Consider the following 23,235-nt stretch of genomic DNA (forward strand, 5'->3'; position numbering starts at 1 on the left):
TTCGCATTGGGAGAAAATTTCTGTACTGTGTACCCAGCTACAATTTGAATCTTTAGCGTTTTCTAGTAAAAATCTACTCACAATATATTCTACTTTATGCATGACTATACGTACCCAAATAGTTGATCCGAACAACGTCTGGTTCATCCAATCCAAGAATACGCTTTCGGACATCCCATAGTAGGCTAGTACAACAACGTGACATAGTCCAAGTACTGTTAATTCTTCACAATAATACTTCCAACTAAAAGTGACAAAGATAGCAAATAAACATCAGTGTCACATACAAATATTACATAAATAATAAAATAATAATAAGACACTTATTTTTTCTCCATGGAATTGATAAGTTGGATGAAAATTGCTGCATGGCAGACATTGTTTCTCTGCACTGAGGCAGTGTGCATTTAAGGCATTTTGATGCAATTTAAAGGGCAGCATGGTGGCTAAATGGTTAGCACTTCTGCCTCACAGTGCTGGGGTCTGTGCGGAGTTTGTATGTTCTCCCCGTGTTTACGTGGGTTTCCTCTAAGTGCTCCGGTTTCCTCCCACACTCCAAAAACATACTAGTAGGTTAATTGACTGCTATCAAAATTGACCCTAGTCTCTCTCTATGTTTGTGTGTGTATGTTAGGGAATTTAGACTGTAAGCTCCAATGGGGCAGGGACTGATGTGAGCGAGTTCTCTGTACAGCGCTGCGGAATTAGTGGCGCTATATAAATAAATGATGATGGTGAAGCTGCTCTACCAATTTTTTAAGAACAAGCTCCTTTCCCCTAGCCAAAGTTCCAGCAGCTGTTACATGCAGCTGTTCTTCCAAGTGCTCCTCTGGCTCCTTTCACAGCCGCTGCTTAAAACCATATCACACATGTATACAGTTTTGGAGAAGAAAAAAAAAATCCTCCAAGGCTGCCCACACAAATATACTGTTGTGAATTTAAATAATGCTCCATTGTTCTGCGCGAGTGCAAATCATCCAATGTAAGGGGACTATCTATCACTGGGGGGGTAACTATTATGTATCACTGCAAATGAAGTGCCGCCGCTATTTACCATGCTGGGGCTGCTCTGGGAGTTCCTGTGAAGATTTCCCTCCTCCACTATAACTATTCACTGGCAACTTAACACTGCTGATAAAAGGAGGAAGTGTTATGCATGACCAATGCCGATGTATGTGTATAGCGTTTTGACCCACTAGGAATACATCGAAGCCAGAGAAACTTCAGCTGGATCCCATGTTAATGTCAAGTAATGTCCTCTGAAGATGCTTTTCTTTTCGCAGCTTAAGAAATTGCCTAATACCACTGTCCCAATAGAGGTCTATGGAAACATGCGCTAAGCGTCGGTAAACAGGTTAACACCTGATAAATCTTCGAACTCTCCAGAGTAAACCATTTGTTAAATAAGATGCAGTGATTAAATGAAGAAAGAGCTTTTTGGCTTTTCACCACGTGTGACTAAGCATATGTAAAAAAACTATTTTTTTTTTATTTTGATCATTCAAACTGCCCAAAGACCAAAAATCATACACTTGTTTTCAATGGCAAATCTAATTGTTCAAACTTAGACAATCACATTTCTGAATAATCCTTTGATAAACTGAATATTTTAGTTTGTGCGTTACACACATGAAGATAATTAAATAATCGAATTACATGGAAAAAAAAATAGAGTGTGGGCACCTTGCAAGCCCTTCCGCTTCGCTGAAACAGAATGCTAGAACCTCAACTTAAGAGGATGTTTGCTCAGTCCATTACGGTGATCCTGCCTTTTTGGATGTCAATTATTTGCAAAGTCTTAAGATTTGGATGTGTTCGTAATCAAACATCTAGCAAAATAAGGGCCGAATGTCACCAATTTCAAGTGGAAAAAATAGTACAGTTGAAAAACCAGGTCCTTATCATTTATATGAAAAGAATATGTGAAAATTGGAATTACATTTTCTAAAATTCAAAATACTTAAGCATCTAAATTAATACAGTAAGCATCTAAATAAATACAGACAGAATAATAATTATGTAATTTTTAATACATTTACACTCACGAAAAAACAAAAAAAAAAAATACCCCACAAGATTTGCCTTTAAGGACAGAGCAATTATTACGTAAAATGATTGCTTAACACATGCAGCTGGTGTGGTAGGGAGCAACACACATTTGTTCGTCTTTGTATTTGCCATAAATAATAAGAGATATCCTGTGATTTTATATATAATTATTATTTTTTTATTTGTAATCAAAATTATTAGGGGTTCATTTAACTTTAAACTAGAGGCTGGAATTGTAGCACCCATACAAGTCTGGGCTATCAGCCACAGTGACATCATTTATAGTAGGCCATATATACAGACAGCACTACTTTGTCAGGAAACAATTTTTCTCTTAACAACCTACATGACATAATTCAGACCAGAGAACCATCACGATCATTCAGTGACGCATTTAACACTACAATTGCCCTCCATTAAAAGGAGTTATTAATATAACTAGTGCTGGTGTTTTAACACAAAATACAGTACAATGCTGTTCATTCCATTGATTTGAAGCAGCACTTAAAATTAGTTACAGTGGTGATCAGCAAACCGTCTTGAAATCTCCCACTGTCTGGCTGAGATGTTAATTAATTTGCTAATTAGATGCAGGTAGCAGGGCATTTGAGTTTTTTTATTGGAGTGTACATATAATTAACATAACCTAAATTTAGGATATCTGGAAAAAGATACCTAAAAAACAGTTTTACTTAACTTTTTATGTAAACTATGACAATTTGTCAGATTCTGCCTAGCCATAAAAGATAACTCAGAATGACCCAGTTTGTCTCTACAGTGTGTTTGATATTGGAAACATGACCATCACCATATGATTATTAAAAAACATTAAAAAAAAAACTGTCTACATTGTAGATTATTTCTTTTTATATTATCAATGACTCTACAGTTTTCCCTGTATGTGGATTTAGGGGGAGGAGATGCATATCTCCTTCCAGCAGAAAGTTACAATTTAAATCTGAGAAAACTTCAAGGTCACATGGTGTGCCCATTTTCAAAAACAAAATTGACAGCTCTGCAGCCAGACAACTTCCAAAGCGGTTCAGTGCACGTTAGTGTTCAACTTTCTAATGTACTACGACAGTTGTGCATCCCAACACACTCTGCGATAGATCTCAATTTGTTGGCCTTGAATTCCAACCCAAACAAGCCTAACGGACTGAATAGTAGTTTTATTCATTCCCCATTTCATCTCACCCCGAGAACAACGGTCCAGCTCTGTAATAGTCGTTGCTGTATCGACAAGACACTCAGTTCCGCCTCCTCACCCTGCCAGGTAGTTTGTTGTGGGAGACCTCGGACAGCTGCTCCACCTTAGGCAGGTTCTCCAGGGTAAAGTCCCTCACTACAGGCACCTGAGGAAGTACGCGAAGGACAGTATTTCAGCCATATACGCTTTTACTCTGGCGAGGCGTTATGTGCCAGGTGATTACAGACAGCAGATGAACCGAGTGACAGAAATAGAACAGTGCCTAGGATGGAAATGGAAGCGCTTGGTGTAATACGTCATCGTGACCTGTGACTTGGGAGGAGACAAACATTAGAGGCAAGGGAATGATGCTGATCTGAGTAGCCTGAGATTCTCTGCTGCGACAGAAAGCTTATCATAGATAGGATGGCTGGGACAAGATAGATACAGGGCCGTTGCTACATATTTTGCTGCCATATGTTTATATCCTGATGCCACCGCCTAGGTTGTATCTCAACAAATACTGAATTAAAAAAAGCAGAGCATACATTTTTCTTACAACTTATGTATACGAAATGAAAACCCTTTGTGCATGCTTTCAATATATGTATTAAAATCCCAGGGTGCTAGTCAATATGCGTCACTGAAAATCGCAGCAATGCATATTTAAGCACCACTGAAATGTACCATGTTGGGGCTGCTTTGGGAGTCCTACCGAAGTTCTCCCTTTAGCCATCCTGAGATGGCCTTACCTTGCTGCGAAATGCAAAGTGATGCATTGCAGAATATTAATCTATGGGGGACTGCATTATGAAACTCCTGCCATAATCCCTCCATACATTTTGCGTCTGCCATTTTACAGAGAAAAGTGCTGTTTTCTTTGTTTTAATGGCTGATCGTGCTTTAATACATAGATCCCATGGAATACAATCGATGGATGTGCAATTGACGAGTTTGGATGGATTATGTTCGCAAGCAGTATGGAGCTTTTCCTCTTCATTATAATAGCCCATTCATTTCATTTAGGTTTCCAACAACTGCACTACTTGTAAAAAAAAAACATACAAGAATGGGAGATTTAAATGAACGGCAAAGCACCATATATAAATAAATCATTCATTGGACATCCAGTCATATGTGAATTATGGTGGTGATTCTTTCATGCTAACTTATTTCAGCTGATATTTAGTTAAAAGGACTTTAGACAGAGAAACAGTGTGATATATTGCATAACAGAAAATCACAAACATTGCATTATATGTGAGCATCCTCAGAATTGTTATGATATTGCAAACAGCACAAAGTAGTTGTTAATTCATTTGTATTGATAATAAAGTGTATATTAATTTATTTTATTTTTACTGTGTTGGCATTTTAATATTTAAAAGTTTGGCTATCCCCAGCACTATGGGGTTTTTTTTTTGCAAGTATGCAGGTTCAGTAACATACAGCATGGCTACATCTATGATCAGCAAAAAATACAGGGCTGTGTTCATTATAAAGTGCAAGGAGGATCCAATCAAAAAGCGCTTGTTGAGCCTCATTGTTGCTAATTTAATGCAGTGCAACAATGAGATCATACTGCATAAATTGGTTGGTTGGTTGCTTGCCCTAGCAACCAAACAGCTGAGTAAATAGCTCAGGACATCACACTGCAGGATGAGCTCATGATCCTGACACTGTACCGTGTTTCTTACAATACTTTTATATATATATATATATATATATATATATATATATATATATATAAAACTGGATCACTTATGAATAACTTATTTGTGGCTGGATCATGTAGAAATAATTTATTGTAGAAATCTATTTCAATCAGAGGTGCAGGCACCAATGTATAATTTGAAATGCACTTATCGTGTTACTTTGGGATGTGTTTTGTATGCAAGTGGCATTGTTTGGGTTGTAACATTGCTAGAGGAAGTCTGTTTGCTGATATTAGGAAATGGTAAGTCTTTATGTGAAGTGACAAACACCTTTTTAGCCTGTATACCCAACAGGGGAGCGCTATCTGGCGTGACTGCGTCTCAGATAATGCAAGCATCAAGTTTTAGCACGTAACAGGGAAGTGTAAATATTGTTAGCTTTGCATTGCATGTAAATCCATGTTTGGGTAAACAAATTGCATCCTGATTCTAAAAATATCCTGTGAGGCTGTATCCAAATCTGTAAAAAAAAGCACTGTCTGCTATTAAAAATTGTTCTTCAGATTCCATCTGACCTGAGCACTGATAACTTCAATCTGTGTGACTGCAAATAAACACCACTTGCTTCAAAGACCTGCTTGAGAACATCTTCCATGCTGGAAAAACCTGTGACCTACAGATTAGACCCAAAATCTAATCCGTTCCTGGCGGGGTACACTCGCAGCATCAGTTACCAAGAAGAAACCCGGTACTGAATGCCAGTAAGGAGTCTAGTGGTGGCCACATTTGTAAGCCCCTCCTACTGCAGCAAGAGGGCCCATTTGGGATAACGAAAGGGAACGGTGGCAAAGTAAGTCCAGCCAGTTCCCAGCAAAACAGGCAGGGTGGCATAGGCAGTCCATCCTGTCACAATATATTTACATTGATAATATTTATATTCACAAACAAATGTGGTTCCAAGGGCCAATTTATAACAAAATCCGAATGGTCATCTAATGTGACAGGATGACCATGTTCAGATGGATACTTACAGTTATAAATAAATTAATGTTATCATTGTTATCCATCTGAATGCAGTCATCGGTCACCTTCTCACTGTAGACATTCATTCAAATTTGATTCAAAATGGGCACTAATATACCAATTTACACAGTGATCCTGTGTGATTTGTGTATACACACATTCAGTGTTGGACTGGGGCATGAAGGGCCCACCGGGGGACTGCAACAATAGGGGCCCACCAGAGGGGGTATGGCCAGCCACAATAGAGGCGAGATCAGACACTAGAGGGGGAGTGGTCAGCCCATGAAGGACATGGCTAGGAGCATAGTGTAGTATACAAAGAATGCAGTGTATATAAAGAGTGCATAGTCTGGGCCCCACCCCTTAGATCGGGACAAAGTCTTGCCCCACTAGAATCAGAACAGTTGGCAGACAGTCCTGCTCTCTCCTAACTGTTCTTGCAGCGTTCACTACCTTCTGCTGATGTCTTAAGCTCAGTTGCTGTCTGGACACTGAAATGTTGGGGTCCTGTTTGGAAAAAGGGATAGGTACATTAAATATGCAAAGCCTCGCAATGAGGACACACTCTAGCCCCCTTCCACAACCAGTCGCAATGTTAAATCAATAACTCTCACGTTTAATAACTAGGCCTCACTCCCTGCAAACAGCCTTGACATAAAATAATAGTATTCACATTTACTAAATAAACATATTCCTCCCAAAGACATTAATTGATAGCATTTACATTTAATAAATACACATACCCCCCCCCCCTTCCCTGCCCAAGCAGCCCAGGCAATAATTACTATTTGCATGTAATAATTAAACCTATTACACTCCCTAAAAAGCTCCAACACTAAATATTAGCATTCCCCGTGAACAAAAGGGCACCCTTCTCCCCAGACTCAGCCACACATTAAATTATTAGACCCAAAACTACCCCAGCATTAAATTATACTATAGGCACCAGTGGTGCATTTAGATAGATAGCTATAGATAATAAATATAAATATATATATATATACTGTGTATATATATATATATATATATATATATATATATATATATATATATAAATATATATAATTTTATTATTAATAGTAATGGAACCAACAAATAAACAGTCAGATTATGCCACACAGTAGTGCCTCAGTTCAATTTAATGTCCTCTCCTCATCCCTCTCCCCTCATCCCTCACTGTTACAGTGACAGGCTGCCGCTGTGCTAACCTGTGGCGAAAAACAACAATGGCTGGCTCCTGAGTCTTCTGTCCTGCTCCTCTGGGCAGCAGCTCATGCTCCGTGGACGGGTCTTCTTCCACATTACACATCACTGCCGGCAATAAGGTGCAGAGAGCCGCATCTCGGCTCTCTGTAAGTAAAATCGCTCCGGACGAACGGTCTTCTGCTGCTCCCAGGGCTGATGCAAGGGTTCTCGGAGCCCTAGCAAAGCTTCAACTTTTCACCCCCTACACTCACTTCCCAGCCCCTCACACATTTAAGTTTTGTAATGTAAAAATTATAACTCTTACCTCCTCCTTGCTGACTGGCTGGCAAGGTTGTAGTTCAGATGCACGGATGTCTGATGCAGAATGCTGTCCAAACTCTACTGCTGCCAGGAGCAAAAGCAGGATTTCTAGAGTGGGAGTTTTCAAGTTAGATTTTGGAAGAAAGCAATAAGAAAGCTTGTCACAATAAGAGAGCAACAGACACTTTTTTTGATAATTTCTTTGATACCTTATCATTATGACACCATCATATCCAAATATGTCACCAGTGTACCTGGATATGCCCTTTACTGTACCAGGTGTACCATATAATATATTTCAGAAGCTCAAGGAGAAAAGGCAGTTTATATAAGTGAGCAAATTTATTGTATTATTATTGTCCTCCAGGTTACTTGTGTTCTGGCCTTTTTAGAAGGACGTGTGCCTCACCACCTACTTATTGTTCGCCAACCAGAGATCTCTCTGGGTGAAGTGAAAAAAATTCTCACTTGATATAAACTTTTATAGAGGTCTTTAAATTGGATCCATTGCTGATCTTTGAAGATTGTCCACAGATCTTTAGTTTGAAGCTTGAGAATATGCTCAGTGTGGAGATAAATAAAACCTTGACATGTTTCTGTGTGTGTAGCATTTTCATCAGAAGGTGAAAAAAAGAGAATGTCCAATCCCAATTTGAAAAGGTCGTTATCGATCAGTGATAATACATTATTAGACAGAGCATCTAATGCATAGAAAAGACTGATTGAAATATAAATTATATAAAATAATGTTTAAACTTATTAAATAAATGTATCTATGGTGCTGACTTAAAACATTTCATAATTTGTATTAATACATAAATGAATTGATCTAATAAAGTAACTATATTTATTTATGTAATAGTGATTACAACACAAGTTGAATAATTGCTATGCCACCCTGTGGCTCTAAATCCCAATCTTTAGCTAATGATTTCAAAGCAGTTATATAGGTATAGCTGCCACAAAATAGGCTATACACCAGATGAATAAATCAGTGGTTCGCTAATTCATACATGCGGTTTGTAAAAAAAAAAAAATGTAAAAAAATAAATCAGTTTATCTTTAGTGCAGCCCGTTATAGATAACCCACATAAATTCAGGGTTGAAATATTCAGTGAAGTGGAACGCACTGTCCCGTTACAGACAACACAATGATCTGGCTGTGCAGCTAAGTTTCAAAAGAGAACAAGTAGTTAATAATAATATTCAGTAACCCTTCACTGCGCTTGCCTCCTCCTGCTCTTTTTGCTGCTCCGCTCCGTGCTCTCTGCACTTCCGGCTCAGCTGGCCCTGCAGATGTCAAATAGCACTGTGTGGTGCACATAATTCACAGCATAGAGAGCGGGATGGGGCATGAGTCATGCCGCATGACACATCATCCTGGTGCTTTATGTATACCATGTACATGGGGGTGTTTGGAGCTCTGTGAGGTGCCACTATAATCTTTGCACTAGCCTGGTTGCTCTGCCCCACCAATGAAGTATGTGGAGCTATCAAGCAGCGGGGCCCACCGGTGAATACCTCGACTCCCCCGGCAGGCCAGTCCGACACTGCACACATTACATGGCCAAAATGAACATAACGGGCCTGATTCATTAAGGATCGTAACTTGAGAAACTTCTTATTTCAGTCTCCTGGACAAAACCATGTTACAATGCAAGTGGTGCAAATTAGCATTCTGTTTTCACTGAAATAAGAAGTTTCTCAAGTTAAGATCCTTATTGAATGAGGCCCAACATCCTTATATGCTTGTTGAATATCTCATTCCAAACCATGGGCAATAAATACTGCTATAACAGCCTCCACTGCTATAACAGCCTCCACTTTTCTGGTAAAGCTTTCTGCTATTTTTTTTATTTTTTTTGGAGCATTGCTGCATTCAGCCAAAAGAGTATCATTGAGGTCAGGCACTGATGTTGATCAATAAGGTCTGGCTTGCAGTTGGCATTCTAATTCATTCCAATGTGTTTGATTGGGTTAAGGTCAGGGCTCTGTTCTGGCAAATCAAGTTCTTCTACACCAAACCTGAGAAACTATAAATAGATTTTATTGAAAAAAAAAGAAGGGAAGGGTTATAAAAACAACGGGAGCTAAGAGGGGGAGACAATACAGTGTGCACATACTTTTACAATATAACTTGTTCTACACATCCTTGTATTGTAAACAAGACAAAGAGAAATAAGGTGAACCAAGCATGTTACTAGTTTGGTGGGAGCTCATTTAAGCTAAAAATGGTAAGATATAGCATTGTCACATATTTGGTCACATATTCATACCAAGGGAAATATTTGATAATGGGGAAGGAAGTGAAAGTTGAATAGTGTATGCCTGAGGTTTCTATATGAAAGCTGAACTGAATTTGAAATATTATTTTGTGAATGGTTGGGAGCAGAGAGTTTTTACATTGTTGGGCTATAACCGCTCTAATTGCAATGAGGTTGTGGCCCAAAACATATCTAGTTTCTTTAGGGACTTGGTCAGGGTAGGAGTGTAAAAGTATAACCTCTGGAGAGGGTACCACTTTAATATTGAGAACAGTCTTTGCTAGGTTGAAAGCTTTCTGCCATAGGGGATGGATCGCTAGACAATTCCAGAAAATGTGCAGTATGCTTCCCGACTAATTACAGTTACGCCAGTATAATTTCGATTGACTAGACCACATTTTATGTAGTCTATCGGGCAGGCCCGGCACTTCCATCAGGCAGCTGCCTAGGGCGCTGAGAACTGTGGGGGCGCCTCTCACCAGCTATTTTGCAGGGGTGCAGCGGCTGCTGGCAGTTTGAAGTGCTCCGTGGCAGTGTCACTGTGGTGTCCGGCGATGCAATGGCCATGTGTCAGGACTGCGAGCTGGATGGAGCTACTAACTGGTATTAGCTCTACTTTACAGGGAGGCGAGGAGTCTAACACACCCCCGGTTTTCGTCAGGGACCCTCGCAAGGAGGTTTGGAATTCACTGCTAGAGGTGCGCAGGTCGCGGTTCACCAAGACAGTTACCAGTGTAATAGTGTAATAGCGTAGAGGGTAGTCAGGACTGCCGGGTCAAACCAAGAGGACAATGCAGTACCGAGTGAGATTTACGAGAATGGTCAGGAAAGCTGTAGTCAAACCAGGAGAGTACCCAAGCCAAAACAGGAAACAGAAGGGTAGTCAAACAAGCCGGGTCAAAACAGGAGAACTGAAGCACAAATACAAGAAACGCTGGAGGCAGGAAATAGACCTGATACTCTAGCACCCTAATGGTGCCAGAGCCAGGTTTTAAATAGAGGGACCCAGAACATGATTGGTCGACGGTCAGGGCGTCATAGACCGCCGACCTAGGCTAGAAAATAGTGTCCCGTTGCCTAGCAACGGGGCAGGCTATCGTGCCTGCTCAGGCGGCACTTCTGAGGGCCGGAAATGACAGGCGGCCGTCCCCGCTTCCTGATCGCGATGCGAGGACAGCGTCTGACACCATGTTTCTGCTGCGGTGCCGCTCACAGGGCCTTTCTGCTGCACACTGTCAAATGACAGACATTGTAAATAAAGTTATTGTAGGGCCACTCTGTCCCCTCACCATCATTTCCTTCTATGAATCACCACCCACCCCTCCTCTAAAAAGAAAGTGAGGTCCATGACTGTGAGGAGCATTTTTGTGTTGCCATTGACACTTGGAGAGCCAGAATTTGAGCCCCCCCGCATCTCCTGCTGTGCTAACCATCCAAGAGGAATTAAATAGGTAAGTAAAAGAAATCAAATATTCATTAAAATGTTTTTTTAAAAAAATGAGGAACTCCATCTAGGAGCAAAAACTTAGGGAGGGTAGTTGTGATTGAAAAAACAATGGGTAATAAAAATTAAAATGTAAAATGATTAGTTGGTACTGTATTTTTTGGTGTATTTAGATATTTTGTATTTATGTAGTCTCTGAAAAAGTGAAATTAGGAAATATTTCCTTGGTCAGTTCACTCAAAAATAGATTATTGGGATTTCTTATATTATAAGATACAGGGTATTAAGTGATTAGGGTGTATATGTGTTTAAAAATTCAAATTTATATAGGATATGTAGTCTAATGTACAGATAATATCAATATTCATAATACTCTTTCATTAATTAGTACATTGCAATCTATCTTAAAATGTGTGCTTTAGTGCAGTTGGTATTAATTAGAGATGGGCGGGCTCGTTTCCCCGAGAACCGAACCCATCAGAACTTCCGGAATCCGAGTACCGAGCCGGGACTGCTTGGTACTCTCGCGCCTATTCGGATTCCAAAACGAGGCAAAACGTTATTGTGATGTTTTAGAATAAATAAATAGCCGCCTCCACGGCGATCTAGGCGATCTCATTTGAGAGAGGGACAGAGAAGGGTTAGGTGGCAGCAATAGAGTAGCAATAAAACAGGAAGAGGGGAGTAAAGAGGAGGCATTTTTCCTAATTTACACTACAAAGTGTTTGGGGTGTCATATTCCCCCCTTCTACAAAAAATCTTTTCTGACTGCTGAAATTCTAATATACCAGCGCTATATATTTCTGAATTTGCACTACAAAGTGTTTGTGGTGTCATATTCCCCCCATCTAAAAAAACTATTATCTTGACTGCTGAAATTCTAATATACCAGCACTATATATTTCTGAATTTGCACTACAAAGTGTTAGGGGTGTCATATTCCCCCCGTCTAAAAAAACTATTATCTTGACTGCTGAAATTCTAATATACCAGCACTATATATTTATGACTTTGCACTACAAAGTGTTAGGGGTGTCATATTCCCCTCGTCTAAAAAAACTATTTTCTGACTGCTGAAATTCTAATATACCAGCACTATATATATTTCTGAATTTGCACTACAAAGTGTTTGGGGTGTCATATTCGCCCTTTCTAAAAACTATTTTCTGACTGCTGACATTCTAATATACCAGCATTATATATTTCTGAATTTGCACTAAAAAGTGTTAGGGGTGTCATATTCCCCCCGTCTAAAAAAACTTTTTTCTGACTGCTGAAATTCTAATATACCAGTACTATATATTTCTGAATTCACACTGCAAAGTGTTTGGGGTGTCATATTCGCCCCTTCTAAAAAAACTATTTTCTGACTGCTGAAATTCTAATATACCAGCACTATATATTTCTGAATCTGCACTACAAAGTGTTAGGAGTCTCATTAAAATGGATTCACAGCAGTACACATAAGAGCAGGAGCAGCAAGCAGCTGCTGCCACCAGTCCTAATGGTAGTCTTCCCTGTACGTCATCTGGTAAAGCCTAATTAAAAGTACATAGTCTTTTGAAGTCAGGGAAAAAATCACACAAAAAACCTTTTACCGTGTTGAAGAGAAAAAGATCTGTAATAGAGGAAAAGTTAACTGCCGATAAAAAAAAAAATTGCCAACATGACATTCTACACACGCAGTGGCAAATAAAAAATGAGGCCTTCTCTATTAGTGCAAGATCTAAAAATGTTACTGAGGCTTCTTCTTGTAAGGTCACTCGCGACCAAGCAAGACCAAGTAATTCGGAGTCCAAACGTTGTGTACAACTACTGTTATGTGTGAAAGCCGAGCTGCAAGAAAACAGTAAGGCATTAGAGTAAAATGTATGCTCAGAATCAGAAATAACAACAATCCCTGAGGAGAGTCCATCCACGAGTGGTATGTGTAATCGTGACCATTCTGATAGTGTACCCATAAAGAAGGGCCCTTTCAGCATTTCTGCTGATGTGTGCCTGAACAGCCCGAGTGTAGCCGGTGATACACCGATTGTGGATGCCACCTTGGAATTGGAAGAGGATGAGGGGGATATTTGTGTAGCCGACGAGGGCGCTAATGAGGATGTTGACAAGGATGAGGTTGTTTGTGTAAGTCCTGCACCAGTGGAAGCAGTTCTGGCACGTGACAAGAAGAAAGCCATTGTCATGCTTGGGCATAAGACCAAAAAAGCCACTTCTTATGTGTGGAATTATTTCTACCCAAATCCTGACAACAGTTGTATAGCCATTTCTAGTGTATGTAAAGCCACAGTCAGTCCAAGGAGGGACCTTAACCATTTTAGAACCTCATCCATGTTACGCCATTTGAGAGAGTTCATAGCAAGGTGTTGGGAAAAGCTGAAAGTTATGGCAAAAAAATAACAACAAGCAGTCCATCATCAGCTAGGACCCTTCTCTCACCTACATCCCGACGCCTGCAATCTACACACAAAACACTGTCCTCATCAATATCCTCAGTAGCGATTGGAGTTAGCCCTGCATCCAACTTGGTAAGGCTCGATGACTCCTGCACTATAATTGATTGCTCTGAAGAATGTTTGAGCGTTAGTCCCCCTGCTGCTACTGTTGCTGCTGCTGGGGGTGAATCTTCCTCCCATAAGAAGCCCAAGAAGAAGAGCACTACTACTTTACAACAATTAATTGTGAAACAATCGTTTGCTAGAGGAAGCAAATATGACAGCAGTCACCCAGTCGCAAGCGGATCACAGACGCCATGGCGACTATGCTAGTGTTAGATCTGTGTCCAATATCCACTATATACGCAGCTGGTTTCTCACAGTTAATTGATGTTTTGTGTCCCCGTTACAAAATTCCATCGCTAAACAATTTTTCAAGGAAAGCTATTCCGCAACTGTACCAAAACGTTCATGAAAATGTAATAATTGGGCTCAAAAATGCCATTCTACCCACTGTACACTTAACCATAGATATGTGGACAAATGGAAGTGGCCCAACCAAAGACTATATGACTGTGACAGCCCACTGAGTTGGTAATTCGCCTTCACATGCAGGAACAGCAGCAGCATGTACACAGGCTACTCTTTGTATCATAGGCTTCACGTACAGGCATATAGGTGATAATTTTTTACAAAAACTAAGGGATGTCATTGATACATGGCTTATACCATTTGGACTCTCCTCAGGATATGTTATTTCTGATAGCGCCAACAATATTGTGCGAGCATTACAGCTGGGTGATTTCTATCACATTCCCTGTTTTTCTCACACGATAATCTTGGTGGTGCAGAGCTTCTTGAAAAAATAACCATGAGGTGCAGGAGATGCTTTCGTTGGGCTGTAAAATTTTGGGACATTTCTGGCAATCTGCCACAGCATGTAGGATATTGCAGCAGCTCCAAGAACAGTTTAACTTGTCCTGCCTCTAACTTAAGCAAGAGGTGTTAACAAGGTGGAATTCCACCCTGTACATGCTTCAGAGGATGGAGGAACAGCACAAAGCGATACAAGAGTATTGCACGAGCCATGACATTGGGAAAGGAGGGGGAATGTATTTCAGTCTTTCACAGCAGATAATCCTTTCTATGCTGTGCAAGGTGCTGAAACCATTTGAAGTTGTGACATGTGAAGTGAGTTCAGACTCTGCGTGCTTGAGCCAAGTCATTCCCTTAATTCGACTTTTGGAAAAGCTGCTTGACAAACTGAAGGAGGAGATGAAAGAAAGCAATTCCGCAAAGTATGTTGGCCTTGTAGATGAAGTACTTAATTCGCTTCGCAATGATCCAAGAGTTATTAAAATCTTGAAGTTGGATCACTACGTTTTGGCAACGGTGCTTGATCCAAGGTTTAAGACCTACATCAATTCTATGCTTCCAAATGACCGAGATCAAAACAGTTGCAAGGAGCTATTGGTCAGCAAGTTGTCTGCTAAACTGGGCCTTGGCTTGACTACGTCTCCTCCTTCAGTTTCTCAGGCAGCTGCTGCTCGGAAAAAATTGCACTTTCCAAAGACAAGCAGGGATGACGCAGGTGGCAGATCACAACAATTTGACATCTGGGCTGGTTTGAAAGATTTTACCAAAAAAAGTGTGACCTCGACCATAACTTCAGCCAATCCTACTATTAACATGCAAAGGATGGTGGAGGATTATTTTCAAGAGTTAATTGATATGGAAATGTCAGACAGTCCCTTTCCATACTGGGAGGAAAAACAAGCCATTTGGAAACCCATGTACAAACTTGTTTTGCAATACCTAAGCTGCCCACCCAGTGTGTACTCAGAAAGAGTATTCAGCACAGCTGGGAACCTTGTCAGTGATCGACGCAGGAGGTTACTTCTTAAAAATGTGGAAAAGATGATGTTCATCAAAATGAACTACATCTTCCATGAAGAAGGCCTTTACCAGCAAATACATCCAAGTACTGACACTTCTCTAATGGTGGATTCCAGCGGAGATTAATTAATTGGCTGTGATGATGATGTACACACTGATGAGAGTGAGGATGATGCTGAAGATGATGACGACATCATCTTGACAGTGTAGAATTCACTTCACATCACTGTTGGTCTAAGATGCCTTTAGTCCATTAATAGCTTGTTTAAGGAGGGCCTAGGAGGGATTAAAGTGTATTTTTCTGAATTTGCACTAATAAGTGTAGGCTGTAATATACACCCAAAGAGAAAAGGGCCGTTGGGCATTTTGAGTTATCGTACAGTCTTTGCAGGTTGCATTTTTGTAACTTTCACTATAAGTGTAGGGTGTAATATACACCCAAAGAAAAAAGGAGCTTTGGGCATTTTGATTTATTGTACAGTCTTTGCAGGCTGCATTTTTGTAACTTTCACTTTATAGTGAAAGTTACAAAAATGTAGGGTGTAGGGTGTAATATACACCCAAAGAGAAATGGGGGTTTGGGCATTTTATCGTACAGTCTTTGCAGGCTGCATTTTTTTTACTTTCACTATAAGTGTAGGGTCTAATATACACCCAACTGGCTTTTTACTTTGAATTTCAATAGCTCTTTTTAGTGCGTTTTCTGGCACCCTGGATTGGTGTGTGTATGCTAAAAGCACACATCCCGGGGAAGTCAGCGCTTGTTGATATGTATTAGCAGTAGAATTAGCTGTAGAATTAAGGAGAGCCTAGCAGGGATTAAACTGTATTTTTCGTAATTTGCACTAATAAGTGTAGGGTGTAATATACACCCAACTGGCTTTTTACTTTGGATTTCAATAGCTGTTTTTAGTGCATTGTCTGGCACCCTGAATTGGTGTGTGCCTGATAAAAACACGCATCCCGAGGGGTCAGCACTCATTGACATGTATTAGTTGTAGAATTACCTCACTTATCCAAGAAACAGGTGGAGCGCTCATTGCAATGTTTCCTAGATGTGGTAGTAACTGTCGTATGTTTAAGTCATTGCTCTGTCGCTTACCATCCAGCCAGATAGCTGCAGTATTTGGCTGAAAGTGTATGAAAAGTATATTGTGACCTGTGAGATGGTCAAAATTGAATGGAAATGACTGCAAATCAGAGTTAGTGAGGTTAATAATAATGTAGGTACAAAATAATACCTGCTTGAGGCCAGAAGATAGGATAGAAATAATGTGAAAAAGAATAGAAAAAAAAAGGGAAGGGAATGGAAAAAAATGAAAATAGAAATAAATAAAATGGATTTTATATTGCAAATTAAAAGGTATAACAGCCAGTGCACTGGTATTATCACATAAAATAACAAAATGACCAGACATAAGTCATAACATGATCAGATAGGTTGACTGACTCAACAGCTGCAACCGTAATGTAACATGCAGTCCTATATAATCGGAGTGCATGCAGTTAAGGAGCAATGACTTAATGTGAATGTGGATAATATAAATGGTAGATTAGAGGATAAACCTCTGTCAACAATAAAAATTAGGCTGCAACCAAAAAAGTCACTAATTAGATTCATACAAGAAGTTCCTAAAGGTTACTTGTATGGACCAAGTAAAGAAAAAGTATAAACACTCCTTTGAAATAGGTAGCGCATCAGTGCAATTGTTCCTTGATTAGTTCTGACCGGGCTGACAATAGACAAATAAAATCCAAATCGATGGAAATATGGGACAAAATGCCACTCACCCACGCGATCTGTAGATAGTGTATTGCAGGAGAGTCTGGCCAGTACTGAGCTCGTTGATAAAATAGTGTGAAGAATAAAATCAAGATGAACTATTGAATAATAAGTAGAGGCCACACTGCCCTGAGGAAGCCCGCATGACGGGTGAAACGCGTTGGTAGAGGCCTCTACTTATTATTCAATAGTTCATCTTGATTTTATTCTTCACACTATTTTATCAACGAGCTCAGTACTGGCCAGACTCTCCTGCAATACACTATCTACAGATCGCGTGGGTGAGTGGCATTTGTCCCATATTTCCATTGATTTAGATTTTATTTGTCTATTGTCAGCCCGGTCAGAACTAATCAAGGAACAATTGCACTGATGCGCTACCTATTTCAAAGGAGTGTTTATACTTTTTCTTTACTTGGTCCATACAAGTAACCTTTTGGATCTTTTTGTATGAATCTAATTAGTGATTTTTTTGGTTGCAGCCTAATTTTTATTGTTGACAGAGGTTTATCCTCTAATCTACCATTTATATTATCCACATTCACATTAAGTCATTGCTCCTTAACTGCATGCACTCCGATTATATAGGACTGCATGTTACATTACGGTTGCAGCTGTTGAGTCAGTCAACCTATCTGATCATGTTATGACTTATGTCTGGTCATTTTGTTATTTTATGTGATAATACCAGTGCACTGGCTGTTATACCTTTTAATTTGCAATATAAAATCCATTTTATTTATTTCTATTTTCATTTTTTTCCATTCCCTTCCCTTTTTTTTTCTATTCTTTTTCACATTATTTCTAGGGATGTGCACCGGCGACTTTTGGTGTCTCGTGTTTTGTGTTTTGGATCCGGATTTTCATTATTTTTAGGGTTCGGATTTGTCTCGCAAAACACTTGATGAAAGGTCTCGGTTCGGATTTAAGGTTTTGGATTCGGATTTTTTTTGGAAAAAACATAAAAAGTTTAAAATCAAGTTTTTGGGCTTATTTTCACTCCTATGCTATTAGTAACCTCAATAACATTCAATAACAAGCATTTCCACTAATTTACAGTGTATTCTGAACACCTCACAATATAGTTATTAGTCCAAAACGTTGCAACGAGGTATCTTTCTGGACTGCGTAGAGGAGTGGGTCACCACAATATATATAATAAGAAAACCATCAACTTGTATGATTCGCACCAATAAATGTACCTGGACTGCGTAGAGGAGTGGGTCACCACAATATATATTAAAAACCCTGAACTTTTATGATTCGCACCAATAAATGTATCTGGACTGCGTAGAGGAGTGGGTCACCACAATATATATAATAAGAAAACCATCAACTTGTATGATTCGCACCAATAAATGTACCTGGACTGCGTAGAGGAGTGGGTCACCACAATATATATTAAAAACCCTGAACTTTTATGATTCGCACCAATAAATGTATCTGGACTGCGTAGAGGAGTGGGTCACCACAATATATATAATAAGAAAACCATCAACTTGTATGATTCGCACCAATAAATGTACCTGGACTGCGTAGAGGAGTGGGTCACCACAATATATATAATAAGAAAACCATCAACTTGTATGATTCGCACCAATAAATGTACCTGGACTGCGTAGAGGAGTGGGTCACCACAATATATATTAAAAACCCTGAACTTTTATGATTCGTACCAATAAATGTATCTGGACTGCGTAGAGGAGTGGGTCACCACAATATATATAATAAGAAAACCATCAACTTGTATGATTCGCACCAATAAATGTACCTGGACTGCGTAGAGGAGTGGGTCACCACAATATATTTTAAAAAACCCTGAACTTTTATGATTCGCACCAATAAATGTATCTGGACTGCGTAGAGGAGTGGGCACTGGGCACCACAATAAAATATATAAAAAACCTTCAACAGGTCTGCATTACACTACACATACGGCTGCTCCTCCATCCTCTCCATCATATACATGTTGGAGTTTTAGCGTGTGACAACCTCTTGTTTTTGATAATGTCAGTGCATTTTGAATATTTTTCAATTTGCCCCACACCACTGAATGTACTTTATCTATGATACGCATCTATCTATCTTGACTGCGTAGTGTGGTGGCCCCGGTACACAATTTGGTACCGAGGCCACAATATAATTAAAAAACCCTCCACGTGTCAGAATTCCACCAAAAAAGGGTATGGACTGCGTAGTGTGGTGGCCCCGGTACACAATTTGGTACCGAGGCCACAATATAATTAAAAAATTGGGCATCAACTGTCACCGTTGTTTAATATCTGATACACCTAAATATGGACTGCACAGTGGAGTGGCCCCGCTAGTAAATTTGGTGCCGGGGCCACAATACCTCCTCCAACTTCCAAGTGTAGTGTTTATAAAGACAGACAGCGTCGAAGTGTTATTAGTTGACTTTCTTAACCCTAAAATTGTCCCTGTTGCAAATATTCGTGCAATGGACAGTTACTTTTTTATTGAAAGACTCAAGCTTTCAAGTGTAGTGTTTATAAAATATAAACAACAATACAGTAGTTTTAGAACACGTCAATACCTCTTGTTTTAAATTATGACAGGGCATTTTACTTTTGGTTTAATTTCTTGAATTTTTTTAAATTTGGTTTTACTTTTTGAACATGGCAAACGACTGTTGATTGGTCATATAATGCAAAAAAAAAAGTTCCAAGATGGAATTGTCCTTGGGCCCTCACACCCACCCTTATGTTGTTGAAATAGGACATGCACACTTTAACAAACCAATCATTTCAGCGACAGGGCCTACCAAACAACTTTGGCTGAAATGATTGGTTTGTTTGGGCCCCCACACCAAAAAAGCTATTCATCTCTCCCTGTACAGACTAAACAGGCTCTACTGAGGCAAGATGTCGTCCTCATCCTCAACCTCTGATTCCTCTCCCCCTACAGTGTGTACTTCCTCCTCATCACACATTATCAATTCGTCCCCGCTGGACTCCACAACCACAGGTCCCTCTGTAGTATCTGGAGGGCAGTGCTGTACTTCATTGAGGAATTGATTATTCATTTTTATAAACATCATTTTTTCAACGTTGTGAGGAAGCAACCTCCTTCGCCGCTCACTGACCAGGTTCCCCGCTGCACTAAAAACTCTTTCCGAGTACACACTGGAGGGGGGACAACTCAGGTAAAATAGAGCCAGTTTGTACAGGGGCTTCCAAACTGCCTTTTTTTCCTGCCAGTAACAATATGGACTGTCTGACATGTCTACTTGGATGGTGTCAGCAAAGTAATCATCCACAATTTTTTCTATTGTGACAGCATCCAATGCAGCGAGAGTAGACATGTCTGCAATGGTTGGCAGGTCCTTCAGTCCGGACCAGATGTTATCAGCATCCCCGCCAGTGCCTCTTTTGGGAAAACTGAGCTTTTTCCTTGCAGCCATAGATGTGGAAGAAAATGAGGGTGGAGCTGTTGGCATGTCACGGTCCTCTTCAGAGGACAATCTCCTGACCAGCAGGTCTTTGCACCGCTGTAGACTTGTGTCCGCCGGAAACAGAGACACAACATACGCTTTAAACCGAGGATCGAGCACGGTGGCCAGAATGTATTCCTCTGACTTTAAAAGAGTGACCACCCTCGGATCCTGGAAAAGCGTACGAAGGGCTACATCCACAAGAGCTACATGCTTGGTGTAATCGCAATGGCTTACCAGCTCCTCCCTCACTTTCTCCAGCTGCTTCTGCAACAGCCTGATCAGGGGAATGACCTGACTCAAGCTGGCAGTGTCGGAACTGACTTCTCGTGTGGCAAGTTCAAATGGCTGTAGAACCTTGCACAACACGGAAATCAGTCTCCACTGCGCTTGACTGAGGCGCATCCCCACTCCTTTGCCTATGTCGTAGGTGGCTGTGTAGGCCTGAATGGCCTTTTGCTGCTCCTCCATCCTCTGCAGCATATAGAGGGTGGAGTTCCAGCGCGTCACAACCTCTTGTTTGAGGTGATGGCAGGGCAGGTTCATGCTTTTTTGATGTACCTCTAGTCTGCGGTAGGCACTGGCTGAATGCCGAAAGTGTCCAGCAATTTTGCGCGCCACCGCAAGCATCTCCTGCACACCCCTGTCACTCTTGAGGTAATGCTGCACCACCAAATTAATGGTGTGGACAAAACATGGGACGTGCTGGAAATTGCCCATATTTAATGCCCGCACAATGTTACTGGCATTGTCTGACACCACAAATCCCCATGAGAGTCTAAGTGGGGTAAGCCACTGGGAGATAATTTCCCTCATTTTCGCTAATATGTTGTCAGCGTTGTGCCTCTTATTAAAGCCTGTAATACACAATGTTGCCTGCCTTTGCACGAGCAGCCATTTTGTAGTTGCTGCTACTGATGCAGCTGTTGCTGTTGCTGCGGAAGGGGATGCATCTACCCAGTGGGCTGTCACAGTCATATAGTCCTTCGTTTGCCCAGAACCACTTGTCCACATGTCCGTGGTTAAGTGGACAGTGGGTACAACCGCATTTTTTAGAGCACTGAGGACACTTGATCGTACTTCTCTGTACATTTTTGGTATCGCCTGTCTAGTGAAGTGGAATCTCGACGGGATTTGGTACCGGGGACACAATACCTCCATCAACCCTCTAAATCCCACTCCACTGATGGCGGACACCGGGCGCACGTCTAACACCAACATTGCAGTTACAGCCGCAGTTATACGCTTTGCAATAGGGTGACTACTATCGTATTTTGTGGTCATGGCAAACGACTGTTGGACGGTCAATTGTTTTGTGAAAGACTTAGCGGTCTTACGACTTCCCCTCTGGGAAGATGACCGACTAACAGCAGCAGTGGCAGTAGTAGGCGTACCGCTGCAGGATTCCTCGGATGAATCCCGTATTGAGGAGGACTCAGTCTGGCTGCTGACTTGGGCTGCAGGACTGAATCTGATGGAGATTGTGGAGGAAGTTGACGAGGAGGGTGTTGCTGGTGTGTATCCAACTGGACCACGGGATTTAGGTGTCCCTGTACCGATGAGGGTCCTAGCCCCAGTTCCTGAACTAACCACTGAACTATGAAGGTTATTCAGGTGACGTATAAGGGAGGATGTTCCTAGGTGGGCAAGATCCTTACCCCTGCTTATTTGAGCTTTACATAAGCTACATATGGCCATACATTGGTTGTCTGGATTTGGATAAAAATAACTCCAGACCGAAGAGGTGCATTTTTTGGTCTTCTGACCAGGCATGACGATGGGCTTTTTCATCCCATGGACATCAGCTGTTTCCCCCCCTGGTGCCTCATTTACAATAACCACATCACCATCCTCATCATCAAGTTCCTCCACAGCGCCAGCTACATCATCAATAGCCTCCACCCGAGCCACCTCTTCCCGTACAGTGATGGGAAGGTCAGGCTTGACAACCACCAACATCCTTGGACTTGCCTTGTGGATTTGTGATAATTTCTCTTTAGAAGGCAGAGTTGTTTGCTGTTTTGTTGCTGACAGCATAACTCTCTTCAATTTTTTGTAGGGGGGGGAGGAGGAGGAGGGCTAAGATCCGTGGGTGAAGCTAAACCACTAGTCATGAACACGGGCCAGGGCCTAAGCCGTTCCTTGCCACTCCGTGTCGTAAATGGCATATTGGCAACTTTACGATTCTCCTCAGATGATTTTAAGTTTCTCTTTTTGCTACTTTTTCTTAACTTGGGCTTTTTGGATTTTACATGCCCGGTACTACGAGATTGGGCATCGGGCTTGGAAGACGACGTTGATGGCATTTCATCGTCTATGTCATGACTAGTGGCAGCAGCTTCAGCATTAGGAGGAAGTGGGTCTTGATCTTTCCCTACTATATCCTCCAAATTTTTGGTCTCCATTATATGTAGCACAAGATACTGCAGAATGTGTGAACTTGGTAATATTGCAGTACCAATGGACTTATACTGCTGGATTGGTTTTGCAAATTTGGTTATAATTATATATATTTTTTTTTTTTTTTAATTTTTAAT

General features: G+C 40.7%; 1 protein-coding gene across 7 annotated transcripts in view; it reads right to left on the reverse strand.

The window, feature by feature from the left end:
* DCAF6 (DDB1 and CUL4 associated factor 6) overlaps window positions 1-3,554 on the reverse strand; it is a 291,082-nt gene extending 287,528 nt beyond the window's left edge. For 4 of the 7 annotated variants that reach the window (XM_075195607.1, XM_075195609.1, XM_075195605.1 and 1 more), the window contains exons 1-2: window positions 3,247-3,552; window positions 115-244 (exon numbers count right to left, since the gene is read on the reverse strand). In XM_075195607.1, the coding sequence (XP_075051708.1) occupies window positions 115-205 (91 nt within the window). In that variant the 5' untranslated portion in view covers window positions 206-244; window positions 3,247-3,552. Of the gene's footprint in view, window positions 1-114; window positions 245-3,246 lie in introns of all 7 variants that reach the window. The other 3 variants (XM_075195604.1, XM_075195606.1, XM_075195608.1) reach the window with 2 other exon arrangements.
* Window positions 3,555-23,235: the final 19,681 nt, after the last annotated feature.

Source organism: Mixophyes fleayi, chromosome 2 (genome assembly GCF_038048845.1).
Source record: "Mixophyes fleayi isolate aMixFle1 chromosome 2, aMixFle1.hap1, whole genome shotgun sequence".
Classification (NCBI taxonomy): domain Eukaryota; kingdom Metazoa; phylum Chordata; class Amphibia; order Anura; family Limnodynastidae; genus Mixophyes; species Mixophyes fleayi.